At 42.0% G+C, this 20,684-nt stretch overlaps 1 protein-coding gene and 1 non-coding gene across 2 annotated transcripts; both read left to right on the plus strand.

The window, feature by feature from the left end:
- The first annotated feature begins 1,142 nt into the window (after positions 1-1,142).
- LOC139577623 (uncharacterized) lies at positions 1,143-20,684 on the plus strand. Its single transcript, XM_071404759.1, has 6 exons — positions 1,143-1,647; positions 12,950-13,080; positions 13,285-13,431; positions 17,140-17,304; positions 17,602-17,710; positions 17,894-20,684. The coding sequence occupies exons 1-6, from the start codon at positions 1,368-1,370 to the stop codon at positions 18,850-18,852; spliced, it is 1,791 nt and encodes a 596-aa protein (XP_071260860.1). The 5' UTR covers positions 1,143-1,367; the 3' UTR covers positions 18,853-20,684.
- LOC139579879 (U7 small nuclear RNA) lies at positions 3,910-3,962 on the plus strand. The gene has a single exon (XR_011675890.1). It is a non-coding gene; the product is annotated as a U7 small nuclear RNA (small nuclear RNA).

Raw genomic sequence — 20,684 nt, forward strand, 5'->3', positions numbered from 1 at the left:
CTGGTGACTGGGTTAATAGAAGGCCTGGGCCTGGGTCTAGCCTTCCTCAGCTACCTCACCAATACAGACAGGGTCAGGATGAGCGTTCACCATGAGAGGTACCTAGCCTATAACAAAGCACACAATCCCAACAACACCCAAACAATGACTAGAGGTCAAGGAGGGAGCTCAAAGACTAACCACCGGAGGGTGGTGGCTCCTGCCTCTACCTCCTCTGGTGTCATTCACAACGTGGAGAGGCCCTTCAAGTGTAAGCTGCATTTAAAAGATCTTCTCCTTCCTGAGTAACCTTATCAGACATAGGAGTGTCCACAAGGGGAAGAAATTGTGGCAGTGTGGCTTGAGATTATTTAATTTAACTAGGCAAGTCAGTTAAGAACAAATTCTTATTTACAATGACGGCTTACCCCGGCCAAACCCTAACGACGCTGGGCCAATTGTGCACCACCCTATGGGACTCCCAATCACGGCCGGATGTGATACAGCCTGGAATCGAACCAGTGCTAGAGGCGTCAACCGTTAATATTTTCTAGTGATGAAGACATGGATGTCCCAGGGTGGGGGGAGCAAAATGGGTCAACTTTGAGCATCTCTATCTCCTGAATGTTCTGGCATTCAGGTCCAAAAAGTCACTTTCTGACCACTTGGGCAAATATGTATGGTAAGTTATATTCAATCAAAAGGGGTGTAGTCAACAAGTGATTGAAATCAAATGGAACAACCCCTTTGTTTAGGATGGTAATAGAGCTCACCAGCTTGTAGTCCTAAAAAACGGAAATTAGTTACCTCTGGTTCGTTCAGCCATTCCTATGGGGGGGAGGAATGGGGTTTTGGGATAAAAGGTGAAAATATGGTCTGAGGTTGATAAGTTTTGGAGATATTTTACATTTTGTTCTATGAGATATCATCTGTCAGGTAATATGACCTTTATGAATCCTTTGTGATTGTTTTGATTACATAAATGCTTCAGAATTCCCCAAAAGTGATGTTAGCTGATGAATCAGATCTCCTAAGCCTCAAGTCTGCTCTGATCTTGAAATATACTGATGAATGTGTAATGTCACAAGGAGTACCGTATTTAAAAGAACAGCGCGCATACGCTTTTCATTTAACCACACCCCTGAGCTATAACATCCTTTCACCTCAGTGTAAACGGAAGTAAACAGTGACCAAGGAAATTTCCACGTTACAGTTTTTATTTTTGTTATTTATACGATTTTTGACACCATGGAACTCTAAATATGACTCGTTTAACTGCACAGCATCACATACTTACCCCATGTAGTCTTTAATTCGCTTTGCAAACAGGACTTGGTTGTTAAATGTTATCTAGGTAACGCTAGCTAGCAGCTAAGGGTTAACTAACAATGGCTAACGGTATGGTTTTTCACACTCAAATAGCCTCCATTATGGAGGTGCTAGCGAATGCAGCCGTGGCAGAGGTCTGCAAACTCGTAGATGACGACTATGCAGTGTTTCGTTTGGAAATAACTCAAAGCCAGAAAGAAAACAGGGGATTGCGGAGGAAACTACAGCTACTGGAACTGAAGGTGGCACGGGAGTGCGCAGAGAGGACAATGCGAGAGCGCGTCCACGCCAGTCCCAGAAGTGTCAAGATCGTCGACGCATACCGCGGAATGGCAAGAGGTACATTTAGCTGAATAGTCCGGGAGCAGAATAGTCCAGGCGATATATGAAAATTATGTTCACTTTTTCATAAAGCATATAATTTGCAACACTTGTACAATTTGGGGCCCAGAACATTTCAATACTATCCAGCTGCAGCCCTAAAGTATAGACTGTGACTAAAACTAGCCTGTCAACAAAACCAATACTATCGCCATCTACTTGTATGTGGTAGGGATTAAGGATGATTCTACATCAAAAAAAAATTATTCGTATTTTATGACTACAGAAGTAGAAAACAAATTCATTAAAAAAAACACCCATTTACTAGGGACACCATCGCGTTTGATCACAATCACGTATATTTATGCAATACATTTTCCAAAATGGATGTATAGAAAACTTACAATGATGTGTATGTCCAAAATAATCCGTTTGAAGTACTGAAAATGACAAAAACAAACACATAAAAATTAACTCAGTGGAAACGTATCTGAGTTCTTGATATATTGATGAGGACATTCAATTATTAATCATGTAGAACAGTGGTATGATATGCCATAACAATTTTAGCAATTGTATTTCTCTTGCAGTGTAGACAATTGGGTTCATATGAGAAAAATAAGTCTGAAAACAGTTTCTGCATGAGTAAATATTTACACTTAAAGATGATGATAACAGGTTATAGCTATAAACATGCCAGTCTAGTGGTTTTAAAGGCAGCGGTAGGGCTGAAATGTTAAACCTACAGTAACAGTGAGGTTTTCCCTTTTGCCTCTAAAACAGAATCAAAGTTACAACAATACCTAAAAAACGAATCAGAAAACTGTCACATACTGACAATGTATCAATGTATCTTACCGCTATGACAAACATAGCTCACTTTTTCGATCCACAAAATCTTACAGTATGAACATGTATATGTTAACCCTAATGTCCATTTTTAAAATACACTCAATCCTTCTTCAACAAAAAGAATGAAGATAAGATACATGACAGAGATGATAGAATCCATCTTCTCTTTTCTTCCCTTACCATTCACAGCAAAGATTATTCCTACTGTTCAATCAATCAGGGACGGGTGAGAACAAAAGGACAAACTAAAGAGCTCTCAAACAATATAGTTTTGGCCGTGGAGAAAGGAGACGGGGCAGAGATGAGTTTAGCTTCTGAAGACACCACTGCACTGCGTTCCGGCCTGGCTGGCTAATTGCCTCCTGCTATGCGGAACCAATCTACTTGATTTTGTGGTAGAGGGTGAGGGAGGAGGAGAATGCGTGGATGTCGTCAATGAGCGTTGCGTTGGCCAGCATGGGCGAGGTGGGAAGGTCAGCTTGGACACTTCTCTGTAGGATAAAGTGGAGGTCTTAGGGGTCTTGGTCCTCTTCCCCCTATGCAGGGCTCGGGTTGGGGCCACAGCTGCTCTGCCTGGTTGTTCTCCTCTCCAAAGCCTACCACCTGACAGAAAGAGAGAGAGACACACACATACTTAAAACAGGAAATAGAGATTTCAAACTTAAATGGGACATTCTGGTGCACTGAATTTAACAGACAATTTTAAGTTATTTAATATTCTAATGACTTATCAGCCAAGATCCATAATCACAAAAGGAGGTTAGTGTCCACATGAAGCACAAGAGAAGTTGCATGTGTTGTCACAAAGGGCCTTGAAGTAAGCATGTAGACAGGTGTCTGCCCACATGAAAAAATACTACAGTTTACTGTACAGTAAACAACCTTTTTTTAACTAGGCAAGTCCAGTTAAGAACAAATTCTTATTTACAATGACAGCCTACCGGGGAACAGTGCCTTGTTCAGGGGCAGAGCGACATATTTTTACCTTGTCAGTTCGGGGATACGATCCAGCAACCTTTTGGTTACTGGCCCAACGCTCTAAACACTAGGCTATCTGCCGCCCACACTTAGAATAGACTTCTATAGTAAACGTTAGTATACACACAGTAGTATCCCTCAATCATGTGTGTTACGTACTATAAAATATTGTAGTATACTGTAGAATACTATAGTAAATACTACAGTATTATTCGGCAAAAAAAATCACTGCAGTAAATACAACAATAATGTCCACAAAAACACGACACTTTTTTTTTACTATAGTAAATACTACAGTATTTAATTTGCATATACCCTACCCATTCCCCTCCCCATATCCCAATCTGTTCCACCCATAAGTGAGAAACCTACATGCCAAATATAGACCATATTGTTCAATATAGGTTATAGAAAATCTGTTCAGACCCCAGTCCTACCTACAGGTCTGTAAAATGTGCTCTTTTAGTATTTCTCCAGTAGGTTTCCTCAAGGAGAAAGCCTCCACTTTTATGTCAAAGATAATAAAAACAAAAACACAAGAGTAAATACTTTGGTAATGACAGTAAATACTACAGTCCGCGAAAACACTACAGTATACAACAATCCACAAAAATACTAATTACTATACTATATACTACTGTTTTTTTTCACTACAGTATTTATACAAGAGTTAACAGTAAATATTACAGTATTCCCTGTTGTGGTTTTGCAGCCTTTTTAAAAAGATGAAGATGGCACCGAAGAACATGGCTGACATTTTACATTGTCCCAACCAATTGTGCAATAAAAAAAAAAAGGTGTTTTGTGTAACTTATTTTTTAACTTATTGTGTACATAATGTTGCTGCTATGTGTTGCTGCTATTGTGTACATAATGTTGCTGCTATGACCAAAAATAACTTCTGGACATCAGAAAAGTAATTACTCACCGCGGACTTGAATAAACTTTTTCCTTTAATGAGTCTGACGAGAAGGATATCCTGCTTTCAGTGGAACAGGCCCAGATCGACACTTTTTGCGTGAAGACAAGACGCTGGAAAAGGGGACGCGGATCGGGGATCCTTCTGGGAAGCCGGAGGCGAGCGAGTAAACTCCCAATGCCTTCCATTCTCCTTGCTAACGTGCAATCGTTAGAAAATAAAATTGATGACCTACTATTAAGATTATCCTACCAATGGGACATTAAAAACTGTAACATCTTATGTTTCACCGAGACTTGGCTGAACGAAGAAACGGACAATATAGAGCTGGCGGGATTTTCCATGCACCGGCAGAACAGAGACGCTACCTCTGGTAAGACGAGGGTTGTGGGTGTGTTTTTTTGTCAATAACAGCTGGTGCACGATGTCTAATATTAAAGAAGTCTCGCTCGCCTGAGGTAGAGTACCTTATGATAAGCTGTCGACCACACTATCTACCAAGAGAGTTCTCATCTGTATTAATTGTAGCCGTCTATTTACCACCACAAAGCGAAGCTGCCACTAAGATCGCTCTCAACCAATGCTATAAGGCCATAAGCAAAGAAGAAAATGCGCTCCTAGTGGCCAGGGACTTTAATTAATGCAGGCAAACTTAAATCAGTTTTACATAATTTTTACCAGCATGTCACATGTGCAACCAGGGGAGAAAGAAAATCCTGGACCATCTTTACTCCACACACAAAGATGCATACAAAGCTCTCCCCCGCCCTCTATTTGGCAAATCGGACCACAATTCTAAGGAAGTACCAGTGAATCGCTCAATACGGAAGTGGTCAGATGACATGGATGCTACACTACAGGACTGTTTTGCTTGCACAGACTGGAATATATTCCGGGATTCATCCAATGGCATTGAGGAATACATCACCTCAGTCATCGGCTTCATCAATAAGTGCATCGATGATATCGTCCCCACAGTGACTGTACGTACATATCCCAACCAGAAGCCATGGATTACAGGCAACATCCGCATTTAGCTAAAGGCTAAAGCTGCCACTTTCAAGGAGCGAGAGATGAATCCCGCTATGCCCTCAGACGAACCATCAGACACGCAAAGCGTCAATACAAGATTAATATTGAATCCTACTACACCGGCTCTCACGCTCGTCGGATCTGGCAGGGCTTGAAAACTATTGCGGACCACAAAGGGAAACCCAGATGCGAGCTGCCCAGTGACGCGAGCCTACCAGACGAGCTAAATGCCTTTTTATGCTCACTTCGAGGCAAGCAACACTGAAGCATGCACGAGAGCACCAGCTGTTCTGGATGACTGTGTGAAAAAGCTCTCGGTAGCCGATGTGAACAAAACCTTTAAACAGGTCAACATTCACAAATCCGCTGGGCCAGACGGATTACCAGGACGTGTACTCAAAGCATGCGCGGACCAACTGGCAAGTGTCTTCACTGACATTTTCAACCTCTCCCTGACTGAGTTTTTAATACCTACATGTTTCAAGCAGACCACCATAGTCACTGTGACAAGGAAGCGAAGGTAACCTGCCTAAATGATTACCGCCCCATGGCACTCACGTCGGTAGCCATGAAGTGCTTTGAAAGGCTGGCCATGGCTCACATCAACAGCATCCTCCCGGACACCCTAGACCCACTCCAATTTGCATACCGCCCCAACAGATCCACAGATGATGCAATCTCAATTGCACTCCACACCGCCCTTTCTCACCTGGACAAAAGGAACACCTATGTGAGAATGCTGTTCGACTACAGCTCAGCGTTCAACACCATAGTGCCCACGAAGCTCATCTCTAAGTTAAGGACACTGGGACTAAACACCTCCCTCTACAACTGGATCCTGGACTTCCTGACGGGCCGCCCCCAGGTGGTTAGAGTAGGAAACAACAAGTCTGCCACGCTGATCCTCAAAAGTGGGGCCTCTCAGGGGTGTGTACTTAGTCCCCTCCTGTACTCCCTGTTCACCCACGACTGCGTGGCCAAACACGACTCCAACACCATCATTAAGTTTGCTGACGACACAACAGTGGCCTGATCACCGACAACAATGAGATGGCCTATAGGGAGGAGGTCAGAGAACTGGCAGTGTGGTGCCAGGACAACAACCTCTCTCTCAATGTCAGCAAGACAAAGGAGCTGATCGTGGACTACAGGAAAAGGCGTGCCGAACAGGCCCCCATTAACATCGACGGGGCTGTAGTGGAGCGGGTCGAGAGTTTCAAGTTCCTTGGTGTCCACATCACCAACTACTATCATGGTCCAAACATACCAATACAGTTGTGAAGAGGGCACGACAAAACCCTTTCCCCCCTCAGGAGCCTGAAAAGATTTGGCATGGGCCCCCAGATCGTCAAAAGGTTTTACAGCTGCACCATCGAGAGCATCCTGACCGGTTGCATCACCGCCTGGTATGGCAACTGCTCGGCATCTGAACGTAAGGTGCTACAGAGGGTAGTGCAAACGGCCCAGTACATCACTGGGGGCAAGCTTCCTGCCATCCAGGACCTATATAATAGGCGGTGTCAGAGAAAAGCCCTAAAAATTGTCAGAGACTCTAGTCACCCAAGTTATAGACTGTTTTCTCTGCTACCGCACAGCAAGCGGTACCGGAGCGTTTGCCGTCTAGGACCAAAAGGCTCCTCAACAGCTTCTACCCCCAAGCCATTAGACTGCTGAACAATTCATAAAAATCACCACCGGACAATTTACATTGACCTCCCCCCTCCCCCTTGTACACTGCTGCTACTCGCTGTTTGTTTGTTACCTCACTTCGCCCCCACCTACAAGTACAGATTACCTCAACTAGCCTGTACCCCTGCACACTGACTCGGTACCGGTGCCCACTGTATATAGCCTTGTTATTGTTATTCTTATTGAGCTTCAGGCACTCAGACATTTTGTCTCCAAACCATTTATTTTCTACCATCTCCGGCAAAACATCTTCCCTCATGTTTTCACTTTCCGCTGTAATGTACAATAGTCCACTAACTATTTGAAAGAAAATAACACTTGATTGTTGTGCTAGTTCATGGTTAGACTGGCATTGAGGTGACTCGCAGTACACTTCATGTGCCTCCTCCTTTCTCTGTATGTGAAAAGGCACACTTGAACCGTGCATTGTTTTGACAACAGCAAATAATCAATTTGCCTTAGTTGGATCCAGGAACTGGCTGGGCAGGTTTGAAGTTGAAGTGACATCCCCACTGTGAACACCTGAGTACTTACTTAATACATGCTTGGACAGATTTTTCCATTTTTTTTCATGTTACATTTGGGGCGTACTACCGTTTGCTAGTTTTTACAGTTGAAGTCAGATGTTTACATACACCTTAGCCAAATACATTTAAACTCCATTTTTCACAATTCCTGACATTTAATCAGAGTAAAAGTTCATTGTATTAGGTCAGTTAGGATCACCACTTTATTTTAAGAATGTGAAATGTCAGAATAATAAGAGTGATTTATTTCAGCTTTCATTTCTTTCATTACATTCCCAGTGGGTCAGAAGTTGACATTTACATTTACATTTAAGTCATTTAGCTGACGCTCTTATCCAGAGCGACTTACAAATTGGAAAGTTCATACATATTGACATACACTCAATTAGTATTTGGTAGCATTGCCTTTAAATTGTTTAACTTGGGTCAAACGTTTCGGGTAGCCTTCCACAAGCTTCCCACAATACGTTGGGGGAATTTTGGCCCATTCCCCCTGACAGAGCTGGTGTAACTGAGTCAGGTTTGTAGACCTCCTTGCTCGCACATGCTTTTTCAGTTCTGCTCACAAATTTTCTATGGGATTGAGGTCAGAGCTTTGTGATGGCCACTCCAATACCTTGACTTTGTTGTCCTTAAGCCATTTTGCCACAACTTTGGAAGTATGCTTGATGTCATTGTTCATTTGGAAGACCCATTTGCAACCAAGCTTTAACTTCCTGATTGATGTCTTGAGATGTTGCTTCAATATATCGACATAATTTTACTTTCTTATGATGCCATCTATTTTGTGAAGTGCACCAGTCCCTCCTGCAGCAAAGCACCCCCACAACATGATGCTGCCACCCCCGTGCTTCATGGTTGGGATGATGTTCTTCGGCTTGCAAGCCTCCCCCTTTTTCCTCCAAACATAACGATGGTCATTATGGCCAAACAGTTCCATTTTTGTTTCATCAGACCAGAGGACAATTTTTCAAAAAGTACGATCTTTGTCCCCATATGCAGTTGCAAACTGTAGTCTGGCTTTTTTATGGCGGCTTTGGAGCAGTGGCTTCTTCCTTGCTGAGCGGCCTTTCAGGTTATGTTGATATAGGACTCGTTTTACTGTGGATATAGATACTTTTGTATCTGTTTCCTCCAGCATCTTCACAAGGTACTTTGCTGTTGTTCTGGGATTGATTTGCACTTTTAGCACCAAAGTACGTTCATCTCTAGGAGACAGAACGCTTCTCCTTCCTGAGCGGTATGACGGCTACGTGGTCCCATGGTGTTCATTCTTGCGTACTAACTATTGTTTGTACAGATGAACGTGGTACCTTCAGTAATTTGGAAATTGCTCCAAAGGATGAATCAGACTTGTGGAGGTCTACACATTTTTTCCTGAGGTCTTGGCTGATTTCTTTTAATTTTCCCATGATGCCAAGCAAAGAGGTACTGAGTTTGAAGGTAGGCCTTGAAATACATCCAGAGGTACACCTCCAATTGACTCAAATGATATCAATTAGCCTATCAGAAGCTTCTAAAGCCATGACATAATTTTCTGGAATTTTCCAAGCTATTTAAAGGCACAGTCAACTTAGTGTATGTAAACTTCTGACCCACTAGAATTGTGATACAGTGAATTGTAAGTGAAATAATCTGTCTGCAGACAGTTGTTGGAAAAATTACTTGTGTCATGCACAAAGTAGATGTTCTAACCAACTTGCCAAAACTATAGTTTGTTAAAACTAAATTAGTTGAAAAAGTTTGATTAAAACCAAATTATGGTAGGTCTACTATATTACGTATTGGATCACTAAAAAAAAAATCTACTTTTACATTACTGTGTAGTTTACCAATAAAATGGTCTTTAGGGGATGTGGACATACTCGGTAGACATATCCCGAAAGAAAGAAATGATCTCACTCCAATACATTTTTATAGAAAATTAGCAAGATAGTATCTTGCTAGTAGATAATATCTTGCTACTATGGAAAGGAAAATACCTATTTGTGGAAAAATCGCCCTGATTAACTCTTTAGTCATATCACAGTTTACCTACAGTGGGGAGAACAAGTATTTGATACACTGCCGATTTTTCAGGTTTTCCTACTTACAAAGCATGTAGAGGTCTGTAATTTTTATCATAGGTACAAAAAATCCAGAAAATCACATCGTATGATTTTTAAGTAATTAATTTGCAATTTATTGCATGACATAAGTATTTGATACATCAGAAAAGCAGAACTTAATATTTGGTACAGAAACCTTTGTTTGCAATTACAGAGATCATACGCTTCCTGTAGTTCTTGACCAGGTTTGCACACACTGCAGCAGGGATTTAGGCCCACTCCTCCATACAGACCTTCTCCAGATCCTTCAGGTTTCGGGGCTGTCGCTGGGCAGTACGGACTTTCAGCTCCCTCCAAAGATTTTCTATTGGGTTCAGGTCTGGAGATTGGCTAGGCCACTCCAGGACCTTGAGATGCTTCTTACGGAGCCACTCCTTAGTTGCCCTGGCTGTGTGTTTTGGGTCGTTGTCATGCTGGAAGACCCAGCCACGACCCATCTTCAATGCTCTTACTGAGGGAAGGAGGTTGTTGGCCAAGATCTCGCGATACATGGCCCCATCCATCCTCCCCTCAATACGGTGCAGTCGTCCTGTCCCCTTTGCAGGAAAGCATCCCCAAAGAATGATGTTTCTACCTCCATGCTTCACGGTTGGGATGGTGTTCTTGGGGTTGTACTCATCCTTCTTTTTGTGGAGTTTAGACCAAAAAGCTCTATTTTTGTCTCATCAGACCACATTACCTCCTCCCATTCCTCCTCTGGATCATCCAGATGGTCATTGGCAAACTTCAGACGGGCCTGGACATGCGCTGGCTTGAGCAGGGGGACCTTGCGTGCGCAGCAGGATTTTAATCCATGACGGCGTAGTGTGTTACTAATGGTTTTCTTTGAGACTGTGGTCCCAGCTCTCTTCAGGTCTTTGACCAGGTCCTGCCGTGTAGTTCTGGGCTGATCCCTCACCTTCCTCATGATCATTGATGCCCCACGAGGTGAGATCTTGCATGGAGCCCCAAACCGAGGGTGATTGACCGTCATCTTGAACTTCTTCCATTTTCTAATAATTGCGCCAACAGTTGTTGCCTTCTCACCAAGCTGCTTGCCTATTGTCCTGTAGCCCATCCCAGCCTTGTGCAGGTCTATAATTTTATCCCTGATGTCCTTACACAGCTCTCTGGTCTTGGCCATTGTGGAGAGGTTGGAGTCTGTTTGAGTGTGTGGACAGGTGTCTTTTATACAGGTAACGAGTTCAAACAGGTGCAGTTAATACAGGTAATAAGTGGAGAACAGGAGGGCTTCTTAAAGAAAAACTAACAGGTCTGTGAGAGCCGGAATCCTTACTGGTTGGTAGGTGATCAAATACTTATGTCATGCAATAAAATGCAAATTAATTACTTAAAAATCATACAATGTGATTTTCTGGATTTTTGTTTTAGATTCCGTCTCTGAGTTGAAGTGTACCTATGATAAAAATTACAGACCTCTACATGCTTTGTAAGTAGGAAAACCTGCAAAATCGGCAGTGTTTCAAATACTTGTTCTCCCCACTGTATTTGCTTGTGGTTTTTCCTACACCTAGTGACCTGCTTTTTTAATTATATTAACAAAAAATATTCCATTTTATTTGGAATGGCAAGCCAGACAAAATTTAAAGGGCCTATTTATATAATGAATGTGAATTCAGAGGGCAGAAATGATTTAATATTAAAGCATTAGACCTTTCACTAAAGGCATCAGTCATACAAAAGTTATACTTAAATCCGAAATGGTTCTCTAGTAAATTAGTAAGAATGTCTCACCCCATGTTCAAGATTGGCCTTTTTCCCTTTATTCAGATTACAACTGCTCACTTTCGGTTATTTGAAAACGAAATCATCTCCAATATATTGTTATTTTTTAGACAAGCCTTAGAAAGTTGTTTGCAATTTCAGTTTAATCCACCTGAAGACTGAACAAATAATACAACAAATATTGTGGTTAAACTCAAATATACTAATAGATTTTTTTAAATGTATTTTTCAATAAAATCTTTTAAAAAAGGTATACTTTTTGGTAATTATATCATAAATAGGACATGGTGGAGTTATGTTACACATGCAGCTAACACAGACATATGGAAATGTCTGCTCTACCCAAAATTACAACCAACTAATTGCAGCATTACCACAAAAATGGAAGAGGCAAGTGGAAGGGGGAAAAAGTAAGGAACTTGCCTGCATTAAAGACCAAAAGTGAAATAAAATTGTGATAAATAAAAATATATACCAGTTTCATTTAAGGACCAAAAAATGTACAGCTGTGCCATTTAAATTGCAAAATAGTTGGGAAGAGATTTTCAATGTACCGATTCCATGGCACATGGTCTATGAATTGACACGCAAAATGACGCTGGATTTAAAACGTCACATTTGAAAATTTAAATGATTATACAAAATTCTTGCAACCAAATATATATATATGGGGGATACAATGGGGGATACAATCTTCCCAGCTCTGCAGATTTTGCTGCGAGGAGGCAGAGTCATTAGATCATTTATTTTGGTACTGTCGTGTAGCTCGTTTTTGGTCACAGGTCCAGGAATGGCGGAAGAATTGCAACATTTACCTAGAACAAACGCTGCAGATAGCAATACTGGGTGATTTGAAAAGTCATAGTCAATGGATCAATAATTATTTTAGCATTTTTTTTTATCTTTAATTTACAATCTGTAGAAGCTATGAGAATAGAAAGGTTTAGTACTTTTGTGAAGCATCACAGCACAGTTGAAAAATATATGACAAATACAAATACAAAATGGATGGTGTTAAGAGATAGATGGGAGGGGTTGAATGGACCTGAAGGATGGGACTAATAACAAGATAACAAATGTAAAACATACGGGGTCTGTAAAATGTATATAGGTTCTGAAATGTTATCAAATAGCACAGTTACAAATAGAAATCAAACTGGATGGACATCAGAAATAGAGGAAGGCCAGGACTAAAAACAAACAAAATATAACTATTGTAAAATAGATTGTCTGTAAAATGTGTATAGTATGTATAAACTGAAGGTAGAAGCGTAAGTGTTATTGTTTATTTGTTTACTCCAATTGGGGGAGGGGTGGTAGGGTTTGCGGGGAATAATTAAGGTATATTCAAAAAAAAAGTGTGTGTGTGTGTATATTAAAAAAATATGGGATAAAACATTTAAAAACATTTAATTTTTTAATTTTACAAAATACCATTGAGCATTGACAGTAGCTAATCTAACCACCTCTTTTCCCCCAATTTATTTTAGGTGAAGGACATCTCACTGGAGGCCACAGGAGCTTTGTGAAGCCAGGGGGACACAATACATGGATAGATGACCAACCAATAACTGTTGATGAGGAGATTGGAACCTCAACCCAGCACATTATCTTGATAGAGGTTAGTGGAATAGAGTTGCATAAAAAATATGTTACTTTGTAAATCAGATGTGGCCTGTTTTTCAGAAAGGCTCCCCCCAGCTATTCACTGTCTTACATGTACATCCTTATGCATCTGCCATAGAGGAGCTTGTGAGTCTTCCCTACGACATTGTTATCCAATTCAACTAGTTACTGGTAACAACCTCCTCTCTTCTTGTGTCAGGCTGCAGGTCCTGGGGTCAAGCAGGAGAGGTCTGAAGGAGAGGAGGACCCACAGCACAGCAGAGACATCCAGACTGGAGCGCCCCCTGAATCCACGGAGGACCTCGCCGCCACGCCCCAGCCCAAGACCCGACGCAGCATCACGGAGGTCAGTGGAATGCCGAACGACGTCCTCAAGTCAGAGACAGACACCAAGACTTTAACTGTGACACACAGGCTTTTACACACAGGATCTGACCAAAGATCAGACCCAGAGAGAATGGTGCTGGAGAGACTGGGCTGTCCTCCTGCTCCTGGCTCAGAGTATTTACCGGTATTTCACCAGAGCGAGAGGACGGTTAATTCCCGTGGAGATGGTGATGGTGACACGTTAGACACTGGTGGTGATCTGTCTTGTTCTTACACTACAGCAACGGACCCTGGCAACATGCCCTTGGGTTTAGAGACACAGACTGATCTGTTTAGAGGGGACTGGAACCGGTACAGTAGTAGTGTATACTCTGAAGGGTGCCTAGATAAGAAAGGGGAGGGTCTCGTCGTAGATGAGGTGACTGTGAAAGTGGAGGACGACACTCCTCTGACATGGAATGGCGACAAGACTCACTTAGGAGAAGGACACTTGCAGGGCAACAACAGTGACTTCTTAGACTACAGTGAAAGCTTAGAGACAAATCTGAATGTTGCGACCCACTCCCCTTTACACGCGTTCAGGGATCGTGACCCAGTGTCCACGTCATTGGGGCATTCCGATTCACAAAGCCGCATCCATTTCGATCAGGTATTGAACTCAAACAACAGGGCTAGAGCCCAGGCTCAGGGAGGAGGAGTCACATCAGGCAATATTAAAGAGAAACGGTTCCTCTGCATGTTCTGTAACAAAGGCTTCAGCTGCTCCCAGAATGTGGAGATCCACCAGAGGGTCCACACAGGGGAGAAACCCTTCAGCTGTACCCAGTGTCACATGCGCTTTGCCCAGACTGGAACCCTGAAGCGGCACCAGAGGGTCCACACAGGGGTGAAACCCTTCAGCTGTACCCAGTGTCACATGTGCTTCGCTCAGGCTGGTGACCTGAAGAGGCACCAAAGGGTCCACACGGGAGAGAGGCCATTCACCTGTAATCACTGCGGGAAGAAGTTCTCACAGAGGAGATACCTCAGGATACACCTGCAAAAAAAACATTCCACTCTTTAACATAGAAAGTAACCATACCACTTGATAGCTTCTGACATTTAGATCCTGCATTAAAGGAACACTCATCGAGATGATATAGATGCAAAAAGTAAACAGCAGTAGTGGGTCAATTTCTACAACTAAGAGCGTTGAAGTGCAAGGCCCAGGCATTGTGGGAAATACAGTAACTTCAGAAAGTATTCACACCCATTGACTTTTTCCACATTTTGTGTCACTGGCCTACACACAATAACCCATAATGTGAAAGTGGAATTATGATTTTACAAATGAATAAAAAATTCTAAGCTGAAATATCAATAAGTAATCAACCACTTTTGTTATGGCAAGCCTAAACAAGTTCAGGAGTAAACATTTGCTTAACAAGTCACATAATAAGTTGTATGGACTTTCTCTGTCTGCAATAATAGTGTTTAACATGATTTCTGAATGACTACCTCATCTCTGTACCCCACACATACAGATAATTGTAAGGTCCCTCAGTTGAGCAGTGAAAACACAGATTCAACCACAAAGACCAGGGAGGTTTTGCAATGTTGCACAAAGAAGAACACCTAAAAATATAGAAATACTGTACATTGAAATATCCCTTTGAGCATGGTGAAGTTATTAATTGCACATTGGATGGTGTTTCAATACACCCAGTCACTACAAAGATACAGGTGTCCTTCCTAACTCAGTTGCCGGAGAGGAAGGAAACTGCTCAGGGATTTCACCATGAGGCCAATTGTGACTTTAAAACAATTACAGAGTTCAATGGCTGTGATAGGAGTAAACCAAGGATGGATCAACAACATTGTAGTTATTCCACAATACAAATCGAATTAACATAGTGAAAAGAATGTACAGAATAAGAATATTCCAAAACATGCATCCTGTTTGCAATATGGCACAAGTAAAACTGAAAAAAATGTGGCAAAGAAATTAACTTTATGTCCTGAATAAAGTGTTATGTTTGGGGCAAATCCAACACAACATGTGCCACTCTTCATATTTTCAAGCATGGTGGTGGCTGCATCATGTTATGGGTATGCTTGTCATCAGCAAGGACTAGAATTATTATTTATTTTTTTAATCATAAAAATAATAGAGCTAAGCACAGGCAAAAAAAATGAAAACCTGTGTCAGTCTGCTTTCCAACAGACACTGGGAGACAAATTCACCTTTCAGCAGGACAATAATCTCAAACACAAGGCCAAATATACACTGGTTGCTTACCAAGACGACATTTAATGTTCCTGAGTGGTCTAGTTACAGTTTTGACTTAAATCGGCTTGAAAATTCTATGGCAAGACTTGAAAATGGCTTTCTAGCAAAGATCAACAACCAACTTGACAGAGCTTGAATGATTTAGTAAATATGTTTTTTAAAGAATAATGTACAAATATTGTACAATCCAGGTGTGCAAAGCTATTCAAGATTTACCCAGAAAGACTCAGTTGTAATCGCTGCCGATTGTGATTCTAACATGTATTGACTCAGGAGTGTGAATACTTATGTAAACTACATATTTCTGTATTTCATTTTCAATGCATTTGCCAAAATTTCTGAAAACATATTTTCACTTTGTCATTATGGGGTATTGTGTTGGGGTATTGTGTGTAGAATCTATTTTGAATTCAGGCTGTAACACAACAAAATGTGGAATAAGTCAAGGGGTATGAATCCTTTCTGAAGGCACTGTATAAGGCATATACAGTGTAAGCCTAAAACGTCTGTTACATAGTGTATGTACTGTGTAAGCAAGTTTTTACCAACTCCAGTCCTCAAGTCCGCCAACAGTACACATTTTCGTTGTAGCCCCGGACAAACACCTCATTTAACTCAGAGGGCTTGATTAGTTGACAAGTTGAATCAGGTAGCCTAGTGGTTAGAGCTTTGGACTAGTAACCGAAAGGTTGCAAGATCGAATCCCCGAGCTGACAAGGTAAAAATCTGTCGTTCTGCCCCTGAACAAGGCAGTTAACCCACTGTTCCTAGGTCGTCATTGAAAATAAGAATTTGTTCTAAACTGACTTGCCTAGTTAAATAAAGGTTAAATAAAAACATTAAAGGTGTGCTTGTCCAGTGCTACAATAAAAATGTGTTCTGTTGGGGGACATGAGGACTGGAGTTGGGAAACACTGTTATATGATATTCACCCATGCCTAGTTCATTACTTCCATTCAACTACAAAAGAAAATTCCCTGGGCACTTTTAATGAGAAAATGAATACACATTATCAAGTTCATGCAGATTATTTGTTGAGACGTGTATGTGTGGTTTTCATATGGTGTATTTAAAACTTGTTTATGTTTAATAAACACAAAATGGGACTTTTCATTCTAAGGCTTTCATTGAGACTCTCTTTTGTACACATCACATCTGATCTCATCCTATTCTGCATACACACAACAGCGCTTTATAACCAATATACACTTACTAAATATACCTACCCACACACTAACACCTACTGTACACCTCATAGTTTAGTAAGGTTACCTGATGATGACTTGTTTTTACCCACCATGATGGGTTTAACAACAATGAAGTCATTCTGTTACAACAGTATAGGACTCATGTAGTGGGGATGGGTAAACACTCCATGTTGAACGTGTGTTTATTATCTGTGTGTACGTACCTGAGGGAGTGTATGTCTGTGTAATCTGCATTACCTGTCTCTTCTAGGAGGAGGAGGGTCCAGAGGTGCTGCTGGTAAAGGAGGAGGAGGGGTGTGAGGAGGGTCTGGGGAACCCTGAGGGGACCATGGTCATGGAAGACAACCTGACTACACCTCCTGAACCCACAGAGGAACCAGCTGAGCAGCACAGGAACACACACAGTCTCGCTGAGGTGAGCCCACTGAACTACTGTCTGAATGGTATTAGGTCAGGGCCCGAATCCACAAAGTGTCTCAGAGTTGATCATAGATCATAATGAATGAGAGTATGTAGGTGGGGAGCTGATCCTTGATCAGCACTTCTACTCTGAGAATCTTTATGGATATGGCCCCTGGTCTTGATAAATTCTGTCTTAAGTGTGGGACCATGCCTTTCAATTATCAAACCATTAAAGAGTGTCAATTAATCAAATCAACTAACACATTTGCATTTCTTGGTCCTACATCCTCTCACTCTGTATCTCTAACAGTCAGTAGACATGGAGGATGGGAAGCCTGATTTGTTGATCAAACAGGAGACAATAGAGGACGGACCAGAGAGCATTGACCTGCTGAGTGGACTAAAGATGGGGGAGCAAGGTAAGGGAGAAATACATATAGCCTACATACAGTAATAGATCTTCAATAGGAATAGTGATGCACCTGGCTATTGTTTTAAAGACATTACAATGTATGAACTTGACCAGGTAAGTGACAAACAAACTCCATATGTCGAGTTCTCTGCCATTTTTGTAAAGTCTATTTTGTAACCTCTTCCTGCAGGTGGTTGGCTGGGGGCTAAAAGAGGAGATTGGGCGGCCATCTTCGATTCCCAGACCCAGACAGGTGCAACCAAGGGCCCAGGGGACGACATCACTGAGCAGGCCAGGACCAGAGGCGACATAGTGGAGGTCAGTGGATGGGACAGCGTCCTCAACTCTGGGCTGGGGAACAACACTGTAAACCACAACCAGAAACAGACAGTCGAACGCAAAACAACAACCGAACTTAATCTCCATGACAACAGACTGGCTGAGACCAGGGCGAGGCGTAGATTTGGTCTGCGGGGACAGGGAGGTGTCCGTATGCGGCAGGAGAGAACAGTCACAGACTCGGCTAGCGATGCTCCATCCTGCTCCTATAGTTGTGATTCAGAGAGACTGATGGCACCTCAGTTTAACCCCCCAACAGATGCTGCCTTCAGCCTGCCTTCTATAGGATCTATCAACTGGAACATGGACCCTGCGACAACACAGACACTTCCTGGCCTTCATCCTCCTCACACTCTCCTAATGTTAAACCAGACCTCAGACAATGCCAGTGCCTCAACACTAAATGGCTACACAAGCCCATTGACAAATGACAGTAGTAGTAGTAATGCTGTAAGCAGATCCGGTGACAAAGAGAAGCGCTTCCCATGTTCGTTCTGTGGGAAAGCCTTCAGTTTCCCTAAACAGGTGGAGATCCACCAGAGGATGCACACGGGGGAGAAACCATTCAGCTGCCACCTTTGCCAGGCTAGTTTCTCCCACTCCTCCAACCTGAATAGGCACCAGAGGGTCCACACAGGGGTGAAACCCTTCAGCTGTACCCAGTGTCACATGTGCTTCACCCAGGCTGGTCACATGAAGAGGCACCAGAGGGTCCACACAGGGGAGAAACCCTTCAGCTGCCTCCAGTGTGAAAAGAAGTTCTCCCGCCAGAACCAGCTGAAGATGCACTTGAAGGTCCACACGGGATAGAGGCCTCCTACGCACTGCAGGAAGAGGTTCTCAGAGAGGAGCTACCTTAGGATACACCAGCTGAAAAACCATTCCACTCTTTAACATAAAAGTAATCATTCCACTCGATAGCTTCTGACTTTTAGATCAAATCCTACATTAAAGACAACAATTCATTTTAATTGTAGTCAGCAGAAAAGATCCACAGTTGCATTTGGAATAATGAGAGTAACAGATTTCAGTGTTGAATTTTCTGGGTAGAATATGGCATCGAGACAATGTGACATATAAGGCATTTAAGCAATTCAAAAACGTTCCATTATAAATCTCAATCTGGGTCAGGTGGGCATCATTTGAAAGCGTATTATATTTCCAACATGACTTGCTAAGTTCTAAAATACAATCTTACAGTGTTAGGCTTTGACAAGGCACATTAGACAAACAGATCGCATTTTGGTGCGCATAGAATGGAGTCATAACTGCATTCAGGTGCGTGTTCCGCTTCTAATTTTCTTCACAATACGACAAACATGCTCATTCTGTTCAGGACAACCCAGGGTGTGACACATGACATCCTTGTCACTGTATGGCGGCCTTCGGCATCTGCGGCGGAAGGTGGCCGAGCTACAGCGGTGTTTGTCAGGCCATGAGACAGCCCGAAAATCGGACGTCTCACAAAAACGTCTGTAGCGTCCGAACGGTTTGTCGTACAAAACTAATATCACCACTCTATGGCAAGATGGGGCTCTCTCAAACACGATGTTCTCCGTTTTGCTCTACGACCCCCATAAGTGTCACAGGTAACCGGTGCCGAATAAAACAATGAATGGAAGTATGGAGGTAGTTTTGTGCCTACCCAGAAAAAGAAGAATACACTAAGATCATATTTTCTAACTTAGTTAGTCATGTTGGAAATAGAATAAGCTTTAAAATGATGCCCACCTGACCCAGATTGAGATTTATAATGGAACATTTTGCATTGCTTAAACAACAATAGTAATTGTGTTATGGTGGGAATACAGGGCTGTGTAAAATAAAAAATACAGTGTGCTTGCTTCAGTTCCTCAATTTCGAAGCTAGGAGAGCTCAAAAAGCATCTTATATTTGAAGGCTCTTTCCTTGAATCATAAAAGTGCATTGAAATGATGTGGGAACTGCACAGTTTGGAGAGGTGTGTGGCCACTTAGACACCAGTTAGACCTCTCACTCAAACCCTTGTAATTTTTGTAACCCCACATTTTCCAAGAAAATTATTTTCATGTTACTGAATGCATCCAGAGTATTTTGAGATTTCGTTATCAACAAATGCGGCAAAATCCAGTAAAAGTAAAATGCACATAAAATCAAGTGTTATGTTTGGATTCAGTCTTATCAGATGAACGGTTGTGTCCTCACCTTTGGAGATTATGGGGAAATGATCAGACAAGTGGGGCGCCAGGTATGCTAGTGGTTAGAGTGTTGGGCCATTAACCAAAAAGTTGCTAATTCGAATCCCCGAGCTGACAAATTAAAAATCGGTCGTTCAGCCCCTGAGCAAGGCAGTTAACCCACTGTTCCTAGGCCACCATCTTAATTGACTTGCCGAGTTAAATAAAGGCTAAATAAATAAATAAAGTGTCCCCTTTGAACTGTTACCATGGTAATGCATATACTTTTATATTTCTTCTGTAGGAAACATTTCAATATGGCCTTTTCCATATAGGCCAATGTCCACAAGTGTAAAGGGTTAATGAGAAAGGAATGTACTTAATCAAGTTCATGACGATTTTTTTGTTAAGACGTGTATGTGTGGTTTTCTTATGGTGTATTTAAAAATGGTTTATGTTTAATAAACACAAAAATGGGACTTTTCA

This window comes from Salvelinus alpinus, chromosome 6 (genome assembly GCF_045679555.1).
Source record: "Salvelinus alpinus chromosome 6, SLU_Salpinus.1, whole genome shotgun sequence".
Lineage (NCBI taxonomy): Eukaryota > Metazoa > Chordata > Actinopteri > Salmoniformes > Salmonidae > Salvelinus > Salvelinus alpinus.